The sequence below is a fragment of the Sebastes fasciatus genome, chromosome 20, assembly GCF_043250625.1.
Source record: "Sebastes fasciatus isolate fSebFas1 chromosome 20, fSebFas1.pri, whole genome shotgun sequence".
Classification (NCBI taxonomy): domain Eukaryota; kingdom Metazoa; phylum Chordata; class Actinopteri; order Perciformes; family Sebastidae; genus Sebastes; species Sebastes fasciatus.
In genome coordinates this window covers 23,345,533-23,362,988 of record NC_133814.1, presented here as the reverse complement: position 1 = coordinate 23,362,988, position 17,456 = coordinate 23,345,533, and the positions used below count along the sequence as shown (strand labels likewise).

Here is a 17,456-nt window from a genome sequence, read left to right as displayed (position 1 = left end):
AAAATGGCTTCTGACCAAACTACGCTGTAGCCGAATAGAATCACTCCAAACCAGTCGATGACCACTCTGACCATTCTACTACGTTGATTTGAATAGTAATGTCCGTTCTTCTCCTATTCTCTTTATATGGGGTGTAAATGCATCCATAGTTTTTACTCCAGTGTAACTACATCACTGATTTGCATCTGTCCAACGGAGACGTATATATATGGGGCTTAGTGTCTTAAATCTGGATCTGCATACAAGACACTTGAAATGACACGTGTAAATGGGGCCTGTTGTGAACTGTTCCAGGTTTAGGACTGTCTTATTTAAAAAAAACTGAGCTTGCAAGATTTGTAGGCTGGCTTCTGGGAGGCAATGGGGCGGCGGACAAATGGGGGAAATACATTTTCGGCCTTTTCCAACGTTGATGTGCGTGCGTTGCAGCCACGTCAGCTGACATTCACGCCACATAATAACCTGCTCTCCCACCTCCCAGACCTCCTGAGCTTTTGCCTCCGTGGCTGCTGGCAGCACTCACATCAACAGTTTAGAAGAATTGAATCTGATTCCATAGGATGAACACACACTCACACTCACACACACATAACTAGAGGCATTCATGTGTAGCGTGTCATGTCGTTGTGAGAATATGAGGGGTACGAATCTATCTCTTTGCAAACAACAGGAGGCACAGGGTTCATGATTAATGTCACGGGGCACTTCTGAATATGGATCAGCATGCACATGTGAGAGAGTGCACACATACAAACGTATGAAGCATTTACACATTACTTTTCCCCCCTCGTACATGGGAGCGGGGATTGAGAGGTTAAATTGACTTTGTTGCAATAAATCTCGAGTGTTGTATGTTTTTGTATTTACATCCTTGGTTATGGCCAAAATAAAAATGAAACGAAAATCAAAATCAAAACAGAAAACATACAAAAATACACAACATAGTATATTGCACCTTGCAGACGGGCAATATATATTCTCAGTTTTTGTTGTTTTGTTTGTAACGTTTTTTTGACACCACTATCTTTTCTGCTGGTGTGTGGAAGTTGGGTTGTGGGTGCCGGGCTCAGGTCCAGCCCCCTCCTGTCAGCTACATTCAATACCATAAAACTCTCAGCCATTACAAAAGTCATAATCCCTCAGTCTCTGGGCCATTCACATTTTAAGTTTACTGTCTATAGACTGTGCCTTGAAGTTGGAGAAGTGTTCACATTAGCAGATGATCTCTAACGTCTCACAACCAAATAAGATAGAGCACAAAAGCTTGAGGGAAGAGTCCTTTTGTAACTTCTACTGATGCGTACACACAAGCACATATTATCTTAACATATACATTTTTTTTTTTAAATCTATATATGCATCTCTGAACTTTCACATGTGCCTTCAAAATATGACTCCTCCCAAGTTCCTTTGAGTATTGTGTTGTGTGAGGTATGACAAGATTGTTTCAGTTTTTTTTTTTTTTTTCAGTTTCTGTTGCATTATTTTTCCTGTTTGTGTTTTTTTTTCTCCAAAGTTGTATTTCATTAAAAAAAGAAAGAAACAAAATGTAAAAAAAAAAAGAAATTCCTGTTTTTGTTGGTTGTAAATTCCTCCTGATAAAAGGGGACGGACAACTGGACAGACACACAGACAAACAGATCAGTTGGCTTATCAACACAAAGTATAGATGTGAAAAAGAAGTGAAATATTTTCTATGTTACACTGCACGCATGGTCAAAAAGTGACTACAGCTGTTTTTTTTTTCCTTTTTTTACACAGAGCAGTTTAAGCGTCAAAAAACAAACAGAAAAATAAGAAAACAATGATAAAATGAAAAAAAAAAATCTCCAATAATTTTGTTCAGGAGTCTTTTTTTTTTTTAAAGTCATCTCTTTTCATTTTGTTTTGTGGATTTATAAATCATTTCATATATCTTTTTTTTTTCTTAATCTAAATCAGACTCAGAAGGTAAAGCAGCATTATAACCCCTACTGTCACACACACATACCCAGTCAGCTCACGAGAACAAAGGACATCAATAGGTTTCTTTTTTCTCTTTTTCAGTTCTTTTACAAAGTTGGATTTTCCAAACCTGCATCTCTGGAATGAGGGATCTCTTCCTGATCCTCACCATAAAGAAAAGTTGGATCCTTTTGGAGGGAGCTGAGGGGGGGACGTTTGGGGGGTTGTCAGCTGGCATGGGAGCAGGGGCTCATATGCGGTTGTTGTTGTGGGAACCGAAGGGGAGGCATATTCCTACGCCGCTGCCGCCGCCGCCTCCCCTTCCTCCGAGTGTTTGTTAACATCGTCTCTACAACCGGCCACATCACCCTCTCTCGCCCATGTCCATGATGGCAGTGAGGGTCAACGCCCTCAGCTTTTTTTTTTATGTCTTCTCTCACAATCTCACAAGTCTCTCGTTCCCGTCGCTGCTTGCTGCTTTGCCGATCACATTCATTCGGTGGCGCCACTCTAAAGGGCAGTTATGGCCAGCCTTGTCTCACAAGGGAGAGGCCTGGATCCCGTTTGGTGTCAATGATTCTGGGCCACTCGGCGGTGAGTGGGGGGGGGTGCTTGGGGAAGAGGAGAGGATGATTATCGGAAGGGGGGGAGGGCTCTGAATTTGAAATGTCACTCTATAGGAAGGATGATGAGAAAAATGACGGGGAGAATTAATAAGTGCTACACAGCCCTCCTACGCAGGGGTCTCTCTCCACCCCTGGTTGGGTTGGTGACGGAGTGAGGGTCATGTGCTGTTGGTCTAATACTGACTAAGAGGTCAGGTTTGGGACTGAGCCCACTGCGACTGCCAGCCTCTGTTACACAGAGCCACCAAAACTCACCCCGAATTAGTACCCCCCACCAAAACTCGCCCCAAATGAGGTGAGTTTTGGCGGGGGGGGAACTAATGGGTAATCCAAAACTTTGATGAGTAAGGGGGCTGAAGGGAGGACCGCTGCAGTAGTGCAAAAACTCCCACCAGCCTGGCTGGGAGGTGGCTGTTATAATGGTGGTGGTGGGCTGAGCTAGGCTCCAGAAAGGGCTAGAGTAGAGGGTAAGGCAGGGCAGGTGATGGATCTCTGAAAGTGGTGATGATGCTCGTGAAGGGGGGGGTTCAGACCAGGGCGCCACCGTTGTGCCCAAAGGTGGCGTTCCAGTTCCTCTCTCCTCCCAGCGTTGCTCCAGACGTCGAAGCAGCGAGGCTTGGCCATCTGTTTAACGATTACCCATTGATCCCTGCCACGTGGTACTCTGCTTAGGTACTTCTCAAGGGGTGCGGATCACCCATCCTGTACAAGTGCCCAGTATGAACTACTGCTTTGCGTTGAGTATAAAATAGATTTCTCTTAGTCTCTCTTCTCTTTCGTTCTCTTCTTGTAAGAGTGGTAAACCCAGTTAGATTCGGCTTGGCCCCAGAATTGGAATGAACAGAGCGGGCTTTTATAATCAAATTTCTTGAATGGTCGTTTGGCTAGTACACTATGATATCTGCCATGGATATATGCCGTGAGATATTACCGTTATAGTGGTGATGCATCGGTAAAGTGCACGAGACTAAAAGAGCTTTTTGCCTCCGAAGAAGCTTCATTTCGGTTGAGAACATTCCACCTTTTTTACGTCTAATGCACCGCCCATGCATGAAGCTTATTACCATGAACATATTTATCAAGATCCAACGGCAGCCATCATGAGTGCACTGTGGAAGATCGCCATGATGCAGAGGGAAACGGCCCTTTCTCTGCACGCTAATTCAACGGGGCGCGGCCACCGAGGGTTTTCAGCTACTCGCTGTCATCTCTCCTCTTGCTACTTGCGTAAAAAGGGGTGTCAGCTGGGCTGCATCATCTGCACTGTCCTCCGCCGCTTCTGTGAGTCGGTTTCTGTTTTGACAGAAACAGGTAAATCCGAATTTCAAAAAAGACGACACTTGGTCCCGTATAACAAAAAGAGATAACCCGAACGTAATGGGTACCATTCCCTGGAGTCGGTAAAACCTTCCGGGGGGGGATGGCTGGCCCTCCTGTCTTCAATGGTATTTCATTTCAACCAAGTGATAGCACTGAGGGTGTGTGTGTGTGTGTGTGTGTTTGTGTATGATGTGTTGTCTTTCCAAGACAAGTGTGCACCTATATATATATTTTGCACAGTTGCGTGCTAACCTACACATTGAATGGTGTATGTCTGCGTGTAGGCTGTGGGCAGCGGCCCCGTGTCCACAGAGGTGAGGTAGTGCCTGACACCACAGGGGCAGTGTTGCTGCCCCCAGCCTGGGGGTGTATCCACTTTGAGGTAAATGGTAGCCTTCTTGGCATTTGCCTGCTCTCAGTGACGCCCATGGTAAAAAAAAGGCAAATGTGTATGGAAGCCTGGAGGGGCCATACTGAGCTGAGTCCGTGAGGAGAGGACTCGGTACAAACCCTGCAGGTTAGGGCTGTATATCGACACTGCTGCACAGTGCATACAGTAAAATGAGGCATTCACGTTACTCTGAGGTGATGTTGTGTGTTTTCATGTTTGTGTGTTTATGTGTGAGAAATACAGAGAGAGAGAAAGTGTGTGTGTGTATGTGTGTGTAAGATGAGCTTTACTGTCTTGCTGGTGGTTGCTGCTATTGAAAACCTCCCTAGAGGCTGAATGTGGGAGATTTATTCTGACCCTGCCTCTGACTCCACAGTCCAGCTATTAAATCTGCTTTCGTCTCTCTAGCTCTGCTCCTTTCTTTCAATGCCGTAACTCCTCAGAGAGAGAAGGGCTTAATTGTCATTAATAAGACTGTAGGCTGCTGGCACAAGCAGCACGGGCAATGACAAGACAAGTCTGCTCATATGTGTGTGTGTGTGTGTGTGTGTCACAGGAGCCGGTCCAATGACAAAATGAAGGTAGATATGGAGCCATGTTCTGCACATTTTTTTCAAAGGTAGACAACACAATTTCATAAAACTGGAGTAGCCTTGTATAAATATAGCACCGGTTTCACTGGGATCTAAGAAAAAACAGCTGTTAAACGGCTCAGATTGAGGTGAGGAATTGATAAAAGACTGGTAGCTCTGCTTTACGGCAGCCATTATTACACCGGAGCAGCGACGCTTAATAAAGCATCCTGCTGAAATTACAATGTGCAGTGTTTTGCTGATTGTGTGTGTGCCTGTATGTCAACAATAATATGTCACTGATGTCCATATTTTCTGAATGAATGCCTTGGCACTTATTCAGAAATAATACTGAGAGGTGCTGGCCAGCATGGAAGCTGGAAAACATGGGCTTCAAAAGGTGTGTAAATCTGTGACCGCTAAAAAAAAAAAGAACCAGAGAGGGGGAACGGACCCCTGCAACGAGCGCCACTCTGAAGAACTGAGGTGGAACAGGCTGTGGCTTTGTGTGTGTTGTGTGTGTGTGTGTGTGTGTGTGTGTGTGTGTGTGTGTGTGTGTGTCGGTGTCTTGGCAAATGGCTACAACTCTTACTAGATAAGACATCATGCTCAGACAGAAGGGCCCCCACACGGATTTCATAACAGGGATGAGTAAAAGGAGGAGAAAGAGGTGGAGGAGAGGGTGTTAAAAAAAAACAAAATCCTCTTGTTTGCTTGACTCTCCTGTTTGCTGGTGTGTTGTTTCTGTTATTGTTGGTTCCAGTTTTTAAACCACATACTGTAAATGCGATGTCGGAGAAATGCAGATTCCTGTCGAGAGGACCCTCCCTCCATCCTTCCCCCACCTATAAAAATGATGGCCCTTCCCATCTCCCAGTTTGCCCCAAACTTCCTCTTCCCTTCGCGTAGGTGGCAAAACTGTGTTTCACACCTCCTGGTCCTCGAAGACCTCCAGGAAGAGCGGCGGGAAGAGTTCGTTGGGACACTCCACCTTCATGTGAAGGAAGCGGCTGGCGTGGCACGCCCCGATCATCCGCAGGTCGGTCACCTTCATCAGGAGCTTCGGCCAGAAGTGAGGAATGTTGTGCTTGCGGTAGTTGATGTAGTGCTCGAACGCCAGCAGGTAGGTCTCCTGGCACTTCTCGATCTTGTCCATGCAGGTGAGGCCGGAGCGATCTGGCGACAGGAGGAGTCGGCGTGGAGGGAAGGAAGAAAAGGATGGTGTGAAAATGAGTGTAAAAGAAATCATCAACTCTTGTCATGAATACATTCACACAGAACGCGAGTATTACGCAGCAAAAAAGTGAAATTTTTCCGGAGCAAGGTTGATTTTTCGGAGCTTTCGCACCACGAATAAAGGCATCAACCAAATAAAATAACTAAAATAGCTTACAGTAGTTTAGGTTATACAATAACAATTTACCTCAGAGAGACTGCCAGACGTTGCGCTGGGTCAAAAGGATCCTGGTAGTTGGTCCTCTGTAATCTATTCTTACTAGGCCTGTCAAAGTTACAAGGTAATAACGCGTTGTTATTGGTCACCATCCCCAGTTTCCAAAGAGTACCGATGTAAGTTTTTTGCAGTTCCTATCCCTAGTAGAGGAAATAGCGGACGGCGGAACAACCGACCTGACTGTGAAAAACAAAATTCAGTGTGTCCTGTGTTGTTGGATGTCTTTGCGAGAGAGAGAGAGGCGCCAACAATAATAGCACTTTAATAACCTGTAGATACCCCTGTGACTGAGGGCCTCCCCTCAGATAAAGCTTGGAAAAGGTTTACTTGCTTAGTTTCACTCCATTCCTGGATACCTATGGGATCACAATTGTGTTATTTGACCCCATAGACACTCAACAATGGAGCCAAGATAGCCTGATATTGCTGTTTGACATAACTTCAGGCTACACCAAATACATAACAAAAGGTCTGTCCTGAGGGATTTATTAATCTCTGACTCTGGGAAAAACTGAAAAATCTCTTGAACCAAATCACACATTTAGGATATTCTATGTGATTAGATGTACTACTATACACGTCCTCTCTTTATTTGCATCCTATTATTTCAAACCCAGAGCATATTATGTGACATGCCTCCTAAAACCCCCAAAAAGTCTCATGTTAGTGTTTCTACAAAGAGCAAACCCAGAGTGAATTTTAGATTTCCTCCTTTCAACCCTGAATATGTATGTGGACTTTAATCTTCAGGCCATAATTACATTCTGTTTCACAATAGGCTACAATACATAGAGTGTAAGGCAGCGGGTAATGAATATGGACTGTCATGGAAGTGTGTCTCCAAGGGCACAGAAGACTGAGAATTTACATTTACATTAAATTAAGCTCGAACTCCCGAGACTCCCGATGTTATAAGCTGCATAGATTAAAGGCACAGTCGGTAAGTTTTAGAAAAAGAAGTCGTCATCAACCTGAGCTCATGAGCAGCACGGCCTGCAGCAGCGCCACCTCTGTGTCGTCCAGGTTGAACTGCGCCAGGCTCTTGCCCAGATCGAAGATGGCGTCCGACACCACGCCCAGCCCGCCGTTCTTCAGCTGCTCGCGCTTCACGGCCATCTCCCCACTCAGCGTTAGCGTCTCGCTCTCGGGGTCGTAGCGCATGGCGGCTCGCAGCGACATGATCTCCATGCAGCAGCCCTTCAACAGGATGATCTGGTCTTCACAAGGTAGCTGGTGGGAAAAAGGGTTTTAATGTTTAATGCAAGGTTTGTCATATCTCTAAACTATTATAGTGCATTTTGAACACATTTTAGCGTTTTGATAGTCTTTACAAGGAGGAAATTACGGTGGATAATTTACCTAAATTAACATTTTTCATACAGTAGCAGATAATGCAGTTATTGCACATGACACCTGGGTGGACAAACTTATTTTTGCCTCTTTTCCGGCGAGATGCTACTGTATGTGACGCGTTAAAGTGAATATATAATGAATAAAATCAACATGGATTTGGAGAGATATTATAATGTATTGACGTACAAAACATAAAATGAATATGTGCTCCTCAAAGCCACCAGACTCCAGTCGGACAACAGTCATTTTATCTCGCTGATCGTCAAAACACACTTCATTCAGACAAGCATTTTGAGGCGGCAGAACGGTCTTTACAAGGAGGAAATTAGGGTGGATAATTTCCCCAAAATTAACATTTTTCCTACAGTAATAGATAATGTAGTTACTGTTTTTTTTCTTTTATTTTAGAGGTAGGGTTACGGTGGTGAACACATGGATAAAAAAAGGGTAAATAACAGAAAAAAGCATAGGAACTGGGAGAGTAATGAGAGTAATGGAATAAAGGTTGGGTTTTTCTTTGGACCTTAGCAACTTTGATTATAATTCAATTACCATTTCTGTTTCTTACTGAATCTGAATTTATAGTAGTAACTTTAATAATAACTTTATTTGTGCAGCACTTTTCAAAAACCGTGTTTAGAAAATGTTTTTAAAAATAGAACCAAAGAAATCTTAAACCATAAAGGGCAAAAGTTACTTCTTTCTTTTAAAGATATTGAAGATACAACTATTTAAAATATATTACATACTTGCATACTTAAGGATACATAAATACCAAAATATGTTAGAAGCAAAACACACTTTAACAGCTCTCGGCCGACTTCACTGTCTTTCAGAGGCTGGTATCAACATGTCATACTAGCCTGTCGTGAAGGAGGTTAAATAATGCTCCGAAGTTACACTACATTTTGGTGAGGAAAAACTGTTATGGCCAATTTCAAAGGAGTCTAATGACCTCTGACCTCAAGATATGTGAATGAAAATGGGTTCTATGGATACCCACGAGTCTCCCCTTTACAGACATGCCCACTTTAGGATAATTACTTGGGCAAAAAACATGCAGTTGTTTGCATGCAATATAAATGTGTTATTTCTTATTCTAAAATGGTTTCGGCATCACAAACTTCTATCATAATGTGCTAAGCCCTTATACACTTTCACAATTTATTTTAATTAACTAATTAGTTATATATTTTTTCTTTCCGAGTGGAAAGGGTTAATTTTGAACAGACTTTGGCTTCCTTAAACAGTCATTTGTAAAAAAATAAAGAGGTATATTTTGGTTCTTCTTGGTAAACAGGTAGAGGATATTTTATATGTGTCCTTCACAAGTTGATGTTGAGAGTTTAAAGTAGACTAGATGAAAAATTGTTTATTACATTCAGGTAATTTCAGAGAAAAAACAGCCACGCAGACATAATAACTTAGGATATGTCGTCAATTATAACAAAACAAAAACCCACCCCAGCGCTCACACAATCCCCCCAGAGAGGAACAAAACAAGAAAACTGCCTCGTTGTACAAGTGGAGAGAGAAAATTGGATTTCTTGTTTTCTCATCCATTCATAAATTGAACGTTTGCCATTTTTACACTTGACTTTACTTGAGATGGATGTCAGCATTATGACTGGAACATGCTAATGTATGTTCCAGGAAATACTTTCAGAAGGAAAGAAGAAAGGCACAGATGTGGCAGAGAGGAAGGGGCGGGAGGGGGAGACATGTTTTTCCACTGATGAACACAGATTATGACTAATACAACCTGATTTACATGGATATTAGAATCTCTGGGTTGAAACCTATTTGATTAAATCTGCAGACTCCGATGTGCTGAATTAAATCTCACCTTGATGTAAGCTTGTTTCTTACTTCACTACTCTTGACTGCTGAGCAGATTAATTGGCATTAATTGGCTTGATTTGTCTTGTAAATGTGTACCTGGAGGACATGCTTCATTTTTAGTGTCTCAATAAAAGCTGCCTTTGTTTCTGTGCATTTCTTATCAGTAATTCACTGCAGTGGCGTGAACAGGTTTTCTTCCCTCTGCCTCTTTCATCAGATTAAAAAAAGGCTTCTTTCATAACATAATCTATTATATTGTGAATAAAAGATAACATATTAAACATGACTGATTATCTGAATCGGTGTCTGGAATACTAAAACTCAGCATCCTTATTATATCTGCTGCTGTTTAGTTTCTTCATCTCTAAAATTAATAGAATATCAGCAGCAGTATGAGGAATGTATTCTAGTTTACACTCTCATTTGAATAGTAGCATCCATCATTATAGTAACATTTATATAATAATAGAACAATCTGATGAATTCAACTTTAAAATATAACGCTGATTAAAAAAAGTGACGACCTCTACTTTCAAAACTATCTGTGATTTATGTTCTTAAAAATGGTAATGATTACAGTTATAACTTTTCCTCTCAGACTCACACATCTATACTTTCTTTAGCCTATTTCCCACTGGATGAAAAACCCACTAACACCAAAAAACATCTGGCTTTTGTCTTCATGGGAGAGGTTACAATCAGCATTCATTCCCAGGACAAATCACTCAGCAGTAGTCACGGGAATTTATTGATCGGCAGTGATGGAAACCAGTGAAACGCAAATTTTCGCCCCTTTTCTGGCGCAATGCTATGTGACGCGTTAAAGTAAATATATAATTAATAAAATAAACAGTGATTTGGACAATTATTATAATGTATTAACGTACAAAACATACAATTAATATGCGCTCCTCAAAGCCACCAGACTCTAGTCACACATCAGTCATTTTACCTCGTTGATCATCGAAAACAGACTTCATTCAAACTGGACAGAAACAAAATAAAACTCATCATCTTGGTTAGTCTTTCCACTGTTCCAACAATCACAGGCTCTAATTTGGTAAGAAAAAAAACGTACTTCACTGAGTTAAATGTGAAAAGAAACAGCCGTTAAATGCGCTCCTCAAAGCCACCAGACTACATTGATAAAAACAGTAATTTTGCCTCAGTGATCATTGGAATCACACTTCATTCAAACTGGACAGAAACAAAATAATACTCATCAAAACCGTCTTGGTTGGTCTTTCCACTCTTCCAACTATCACCAACTCTGGTTTAGGTGCAAATAAACCCTTAATTCACAGAGTTAGACGTGAATATGTGCTCCTCAAAGCCACCAGACTCCGTTGACAGAAACAGTAATTTTACCAAACACACTTTATTCAAACTCGACAGAAATACAACTCATCAAAACCGTCTTTGTTAGTCTTTCCACTGTTCGAACAATCACCAACTCTGGTTTGACAGTTTGACAGAGAGACTGAATAAGTAACGGATGATAAAAAGGAAGTAACCACCGTAACATTTTCACTGTTCACTAACCCAGTTTCCCAGCGCGTTAGTGACGCCGAACGTGACACACCAGAAAAAACCCCCAGAAAGGCTACTCATCTACTGGCAATGGGAAAAGAGTCTATCGCCTATTTTTAGGGTTGGCGTTTTTTTTTGTTTAAAAAAACGTGCATATACGCACTAATTTTGGTGGAAAATGAGTATTTCTAACACTCCCACACTGCAGCTGTTCCACTACTAGACAATAACTCAGCTACCCTGATAATTATCCAATCTAAGGACTCATTAGACGGAGCAGAGACAAGAAACATGATTACATGTTGCTAATCAAGGCGGGGCGATCGTCACCAGCAAACAAAGGCTGCTTCTGGGTGTATTTTCTGAGCCAGACATAAAGCGCTATAAAGTGCTATAGCAAAGTGTAACTGATCTGTGCTTTGTCTTTTTCTATTAAACTGCAAAGATAAAGAAATCCGCAATACATTTGTCTTTTTCCACAGCATACTGTTAAGTTGTAAGTATCGGTTGTAACTCTTGCACCGCACGTCGTTCTGGTCCTCCTCACACAGAGGAGCTGCTAATTCTGGGAGACAAATTGACCTCCTACAGTAAATCACACAATTCCTGGACTAACACACACTCACAGGATGAGAGAAGCTCGGCAGTGTCTGCCGTGTGTTATATGTCTTTGTATGTATCAGACTCCCACACTCGCCCTCTGCTCATCCAGACCATTAACCACCACTTACCTCAGAGAACATGGGCAGTTTTTTGGCAAAGTCGACGACACGGGTGATGGCAGGAGTGATGATCTTGGTGAACTCGCTGAAGGCCTCCAGGTCCACCTTGTCTCCGTCTGACGTAGGGGCAACCGGGGACTGGCCGATTTTTTCTGGCTACGTGGGGAAATAAACGCGGGTGGCTGATTAGAAAAATATTTTTTTTGTAAAAAAAAATCCAAAGAATAGACCAAAAACCAACAACAAACTGATCCTATTAATAAATGTGTGTCAAAGCCTTGATACATCTTCTTCCTCTGTGTCACTACAGCACCAAATGTGGATTAATTCACCCTGAAAATAGTCTAACAAATGCACATTTCCTCCTGTTTGAGTGACGTTTGGTAAAAACTACAGTGACCAGCCGTTTTAGGAAACTACTGAGAACTTTATTACATTTTTTTTTTAAATGCAAAAATCAATTTAAGACGCATTATTAAGAGATTTATGTCTTCAGCGGGAACCAACAGGCTTAAGGCTGAGTGTCACAGACAGCGTAAGGAAGTAAGTAAAGCATTTATTAGGGCTGGGTATCGTTTAAAAAATGATGATACCAGTACTCTTAAAGTGATACCAATAGGCACACAAACACACAAACACATTGTTGGTATTGGAGTCGATCATAATAAAGAATATACAGAATATTCCCATCATGTTAATGGAATATAAAAGTGCTTGTGTCATCATAGAGGAGAGCATATTTGAGCTGGGTAGAATAAAGAAGAGAACAAAGTGTATAGGGCAAGATGATGAGAGCACTACGATATAACAATAGAGTACATTAGAAGAAGCTACAGTTGGAGAGTATGGGTGTGTTTTATTATTGAAGAGCACAGAAGAATAAAATGAGATTATAGAAGAATCAATAAGAGTGGCATTGGGCTTAGAGTAAAATATAGCAGAGGGAACAACATAGATTTAAACGGTTTCATAGCCTTTCTACAAAGTGCTCGCTTGCCTTGGGAGACAAATTAAAACCAATTTCCCAGATAAGGACAGCAGATTGTGCTCCGGGAAAGGGATGGGACATGTCAGCCGACAGATAGCGCTTCCTTAGAGGAGCGCTGTGGCGGTAAAGGAACTGCAGATCAGTAATACATATGTTTACAGAGTTGTGTGAATCGTGGCTGCGACTATGAGAAATATTGTTTCACGCTCCGCTGAATAAAGCGGGTGTCAAAGCCAAAGTCATTTATTCAGGCCGGGGCTGAGATAAAAGTATAAGAATAATCACCTCCCACAATGAGCCATCAGTCATAAACCAGAGGGAGAAGGTTTCCATGTGAGTTCAGCCAATCCTCCGCTGTACAGCTGAGAGCTGAGCAATTATGGAACATTTAAATAATCGGAATAATAACTTTGATGGACAGAGACGCGTTGTGTGAGAGCCAAAATAAAGCATTGGTTTCACTGGTGGAGGTCAGTGGCATTTTTTAATTTCAGTGTTGAGAAAACAGCAGAGAGAGCAGCTGAGGTTGAGAGCTGCTGAATGCACGCCGCCACGCTCTCGGATAGGGAATGCGCCTCACGAACCCGGTGTGTGGAGTAAGATTTGATGAAACGCCAGCGAGGACTGTGGTCTAAGAGGAGTCACGGTTTGCTTATATCATTACTATCTCAGCGTGCAAGTTTGATTCATTGAGCTAGACGGCGTTAGCCAGCTTTGTTGATTCATAGCACGCTAGGCTACCAGAAGCAACCAGAAGTGACACAAGAAGATGGAGCTAAGTACAACCGAACGCTGAATAAGATATTTTTAGGTGACCAAAAAGGTCATAATTAATAACTTTCATGAACTGAAAACACACTGTGAAAGGGTTAAAGTTGTAAGATGAAAACACGGACAACTCCCAGACCGGACAACGCCGTGGTAGCGAGTCGTCAATCACAAGGTAGCCCCGCCCTAAAGCATCCCCTGCTTTATGGTCTATTTGACTCTAAATGGGACCATAATTTACTAAATGAACATCATGCTGAATTGAAGAAGACTTGAAACTAGTGATTGAGACCATAAACTCATGTTTACAATGTTTACTGAGGTAATAAATCAAGTGAGAAGTAGGCTCATTTTCTCATAGACTTCTATAAAATCAGACTTCTTTTTGCAACAAGAGGAGTCGCCCCCTGCTGGCTGTTAGAAAGAATGCAAGTTTAAGGCACTTCAGCATTGGCTTCACTTCTCAGATCAGGAGTTTTCCGCCTGGTAATGACACTTAAAATTTAAGATAACAAACTACCCTTAGAAGTTTTGCTAAGCTGAGCTGCAACTAACTTTACTACTTTTAATGAAAAGTGTATTTTATGTACCATTTGTCAACTATTAAAGTGATTTCATAAGGAATTTAATCTCAATACAAGTGTGGCTGGAGCTCAAGCAATTAAAAAAAAACACGTGTGATGATGCAATGGGAATTTATTTGTGTTTGTGAATGTTCTCCACATCTTCATATGTGCTTTTTTATGGGCTAATGCGATTTTCCAGCGTCTGTTGATGTATGTTTATTAACTGCATGGCCATATGGGCGGCATCCAGGGAAAACACTTGGCTTTACCCGCAGGGCTGGCGAGGGATTATGTCTTTACAGGCTGGCTGGTAGGAGAGCCTAAACATTGTGGGGAGATATCGTAATGCTCAATGTGGCTTGAGCATTCCTAAAGAAACTCTTTTTTGTTTTGTATATTAAAAAGAAACAGTTTGTCCTAAAAGAGAAAGAAGATATTTTGACTAACATGAACCCCCAGTGCACACAGTGGGAATTGGCAATGGTTATATTGGGAGGAGAAAAGTGGGGGGACTTTATCGCTGTAGTCTCTCATCAGTTTTGTGTTGAGCTTCAACTGTCGACCTTTTATCAGATGGATTAGTGCTGAAGTTGTTCCAGTAGAAGTGGAGAGATTATGTTTTCATCTGGCTCGGATGCTTTCACCCCTCTGCTATGAACCGCACTGATTTACATTAGATTTAATTATATGATGTGTTTTGTTTCACATTACAGAAATAAGAACATGTCATTGAGCGGGGGGGGGGGATTGATGGAGTTGTTGATCACCTTTAGTCCCCGAACTCCCCACACACTTTCAGGACACTCCAGTGAAATATAGACATCTGAACCGCAGGTCATTTGTTTCCGAGAAATATTGATATAAATCATCTGGTAATAATGTGCTCAAATACAGAAATGTGAACTTGCATGACAAGGTGATAAGATCACATCGTGACTGCAGACCTGCGAGGACGTAGTTGAGAAATGCTGATGTTTTTGAACGCCTAATTCTGAATGTCTGCGTTCAACCAGAACCATATGTCCTCCTCCTCCGTGCACTGAATCACAACAAGTCGATTTCTGATTTTTCAATTTAGTTTTTGAATAGGTGAGAATACGCCAGCCGGTTGAGCCGTCTCATTTACCTAATGCTGCTGAGTCCATAATTGAAAATACGAGATTTGTGTGATTTGAAAGGCTGCCAGTAGTTTATGTTTCATCTGGCCTGGAAAACTAAATAAGAGACCTTGAAGAGTGAAGTGTGAACTGACCTTCGCTAGCACGATAGTAGTTAGATAGTTACATGCATATTAAAGGTCACATATTATGCTCATTTCCAGGTTCATAGATGTATTTTAATGTTGCACTAGAACATGTTTACATGCTGCAATGTTCAAAAAACCCTTTATTCTTCTCATACTGCAGCCTGAGTCTGCCTGCCTCAGAGCCTAATTCAGCCTCTGTCTGAAAACCACTGATTCACAGCCTGTCTCCTCCCACTCTGCTCTGATTGGTCAGCGTTTTCTGTCAATCAAACTTCCTCAACAACAACAGCGTCACCCTCCCCCTCCCTCCCGGAGCAGCTCTGGAGAGAGGAGTGGAGAGAGAGGCAGCTAGAATAGAGCTTATAAACCACTTTAAAGTTTATAAACCAGAAACTTCACCCAGCGCACGTTACCGGAGGAATCTGATCAGAAATCGGCGACACATGATGAACATCTGCGGTCCAGATTCCAGGTTTTCCTGACGGTTTCTCTCAGGTAAATAATACTATTTATAGCTCTGTTAGTTAACTCAGTGTTTACCTCATGCATCAACTCTGTAAACCGTAAACACACACTCTGTTTTACGTCTGTCTTTACAGATCCATCTGTGAGAAATGACCGACAGAATCATCCCAGAGGAGAGCAGACAGCTGAAAGCAGATGGGAGATACAGAGCTAACCTTAGCTACATGCTACCGCTATGAGACGGTGTGTAAACACAGCGACCATCAGGGTGGAAAATAGAAGATGTGAAACAGTAGTCAGTTCATTATTTCTGCTAAAAGATAAATGTATGGAAGATCAGAGTAATGGTATATTATTTACAGTAGTAGCTGTCTCTGTGTTACCATGACTACAGACCACCGGAGCTTAGCTTACCATAGTTTACCAGAGCTGAAGACTTTCTCCTGTACCATGTCACATAACTAACTAACAGGTGAGATGATTACAAATGCTGTGAATAATTAATATTGTCATCTGTCTACTCAAATAAAGTTTGACTGTGAAACAGAAATGTGTTGTGTTGCTTACAAGTCACTATTTACTACCTGTACTCTGCTACATGCATGACATCAAATATATATAATATATAAATATCATCTGTTTAAACAGTGTAATTACATAAAGCCTTTGTGAAAGAACATGTTATATTTAGATGATGGGAGTACATGAAGCCTGTTCTGCTGGTTCTTGCAGACTTTGCTCAAGTTCGGTTGAGGAGGAGAGACAGTGACGCGCTGTGGGGCGGGGTCAGCTACTGAAGGTTCTCTCTGGTTCGACCAGGAAACCCTTACATGGCTTGCATTTCTCTAATGACGTCAGAAGAAAAGGAAAAAAGCGATTTTTTTTTCTGCACCCATTTCCGGACAAACGGAGGAGGAGAAAAAGAGAGAGGATGGTCTTTTATGATACTATGGTGGCCTGTAGACACACTGGGAACAGATATTGATGTTTAAAAGACATGGAAAAGTGCATTTTGCATAATAGGTGACCTTTAAGGTCTTTAAACCGTGGGGGCGTTTTTTTTTGTGTGCGAATAATATATTTTTTCGAACTGTTGTTTTTGTCATGAGTACTTTCACACAGAACATGAATATTACGCAGTGAAAAAGAGACTTGCAACAATCAGACTTCTTCTTTTTGCAACCAGAGGAGTCGCCCCCTGCTGGCTGTTAGAAAAAACGCAGGTTTAAGGCACTTCAGCATTGGCTTCACTTCTCAGACCCACAGGTTGCCCACTGAGTCCGATCCAAGACGGCAAACTTTATTACTCGTTTCAACTTTGACAAAGGAAGCGGAGACCAGATCCACTCCTTCCGCTATTACCTTTCACAATAAAAGCCCTAGACATATATGCTACATAACTGTTAACAGTAGTTTAGACTATACAACAGTTTACCTCAGACAGACTGCTAGATGCTCCCAGTAGTTGGTCCTCTGCCTGCGCAAATCTATCCAAACCTTTTATTGAAAAAGTGTTGCAACTGTTGCAAATATTGTTCGCATTTTCGTGTTGTTTATTCGCCAAGCTCCCGGCGTGTGACGGCCTTTAGTAAGGAACTCATTAAAGACTCAATTTTGCATTCATACTTAATCATTTTTATGATCATCGTATAATGTAGTTATGTCTCAAA

At 41.8% G+C, this 17,456-nt stretch overlaps 1 protein-coding gene and 1 long non-coding RNA gene across 14 annotated transcripts in view; one reads left to right on the top strand and one right to left on the bottom strand.

Moving 5' to 3' along the window:
• Positions 1-840: 840 nt before the first annotated feature.
• The window catches only part of thrab (thyroid hormone receptor alpha b), a 300,247-nt gene continuing 283,631 nt past the window's right edge, over positions 841-17,456 (bottom strand). For all 13 annotated transcript variants that reach the window (XM_074619271.1, XM_074619269.1, XM_074619272.1 and 10 more), the window contains 3 exons: positions 11,763-11,909; positions 7,278-7,536; positions 841-6,029 (listed from right to left, as the gene is read on the bottom strand). In XM_074619271.1, coding sequence (XP_074475372.1) covers positions 5,779-6,029; positions 7,278-7,536; positions 11,763-11,909 — 657 coding nt within the window. In that variant the 3' untranslated portion in view covers positions 841-5,778. The remainder of the gene's footprint in view (positions 6,030-7,277; positions 7,537-11,762; positions 11,910-17,456) is intronic.
• On the top strand, positions 15,890-16,661 carry LOC141758150 (uncharacterized). The gene is made up of 2 exons (XR_012591827.1): positions 15,890-16,054; positions 16,586-16,661. It is a non-coding gene; the product is annotated as an uncharacterized LOC141758150 (long non-coding RNA).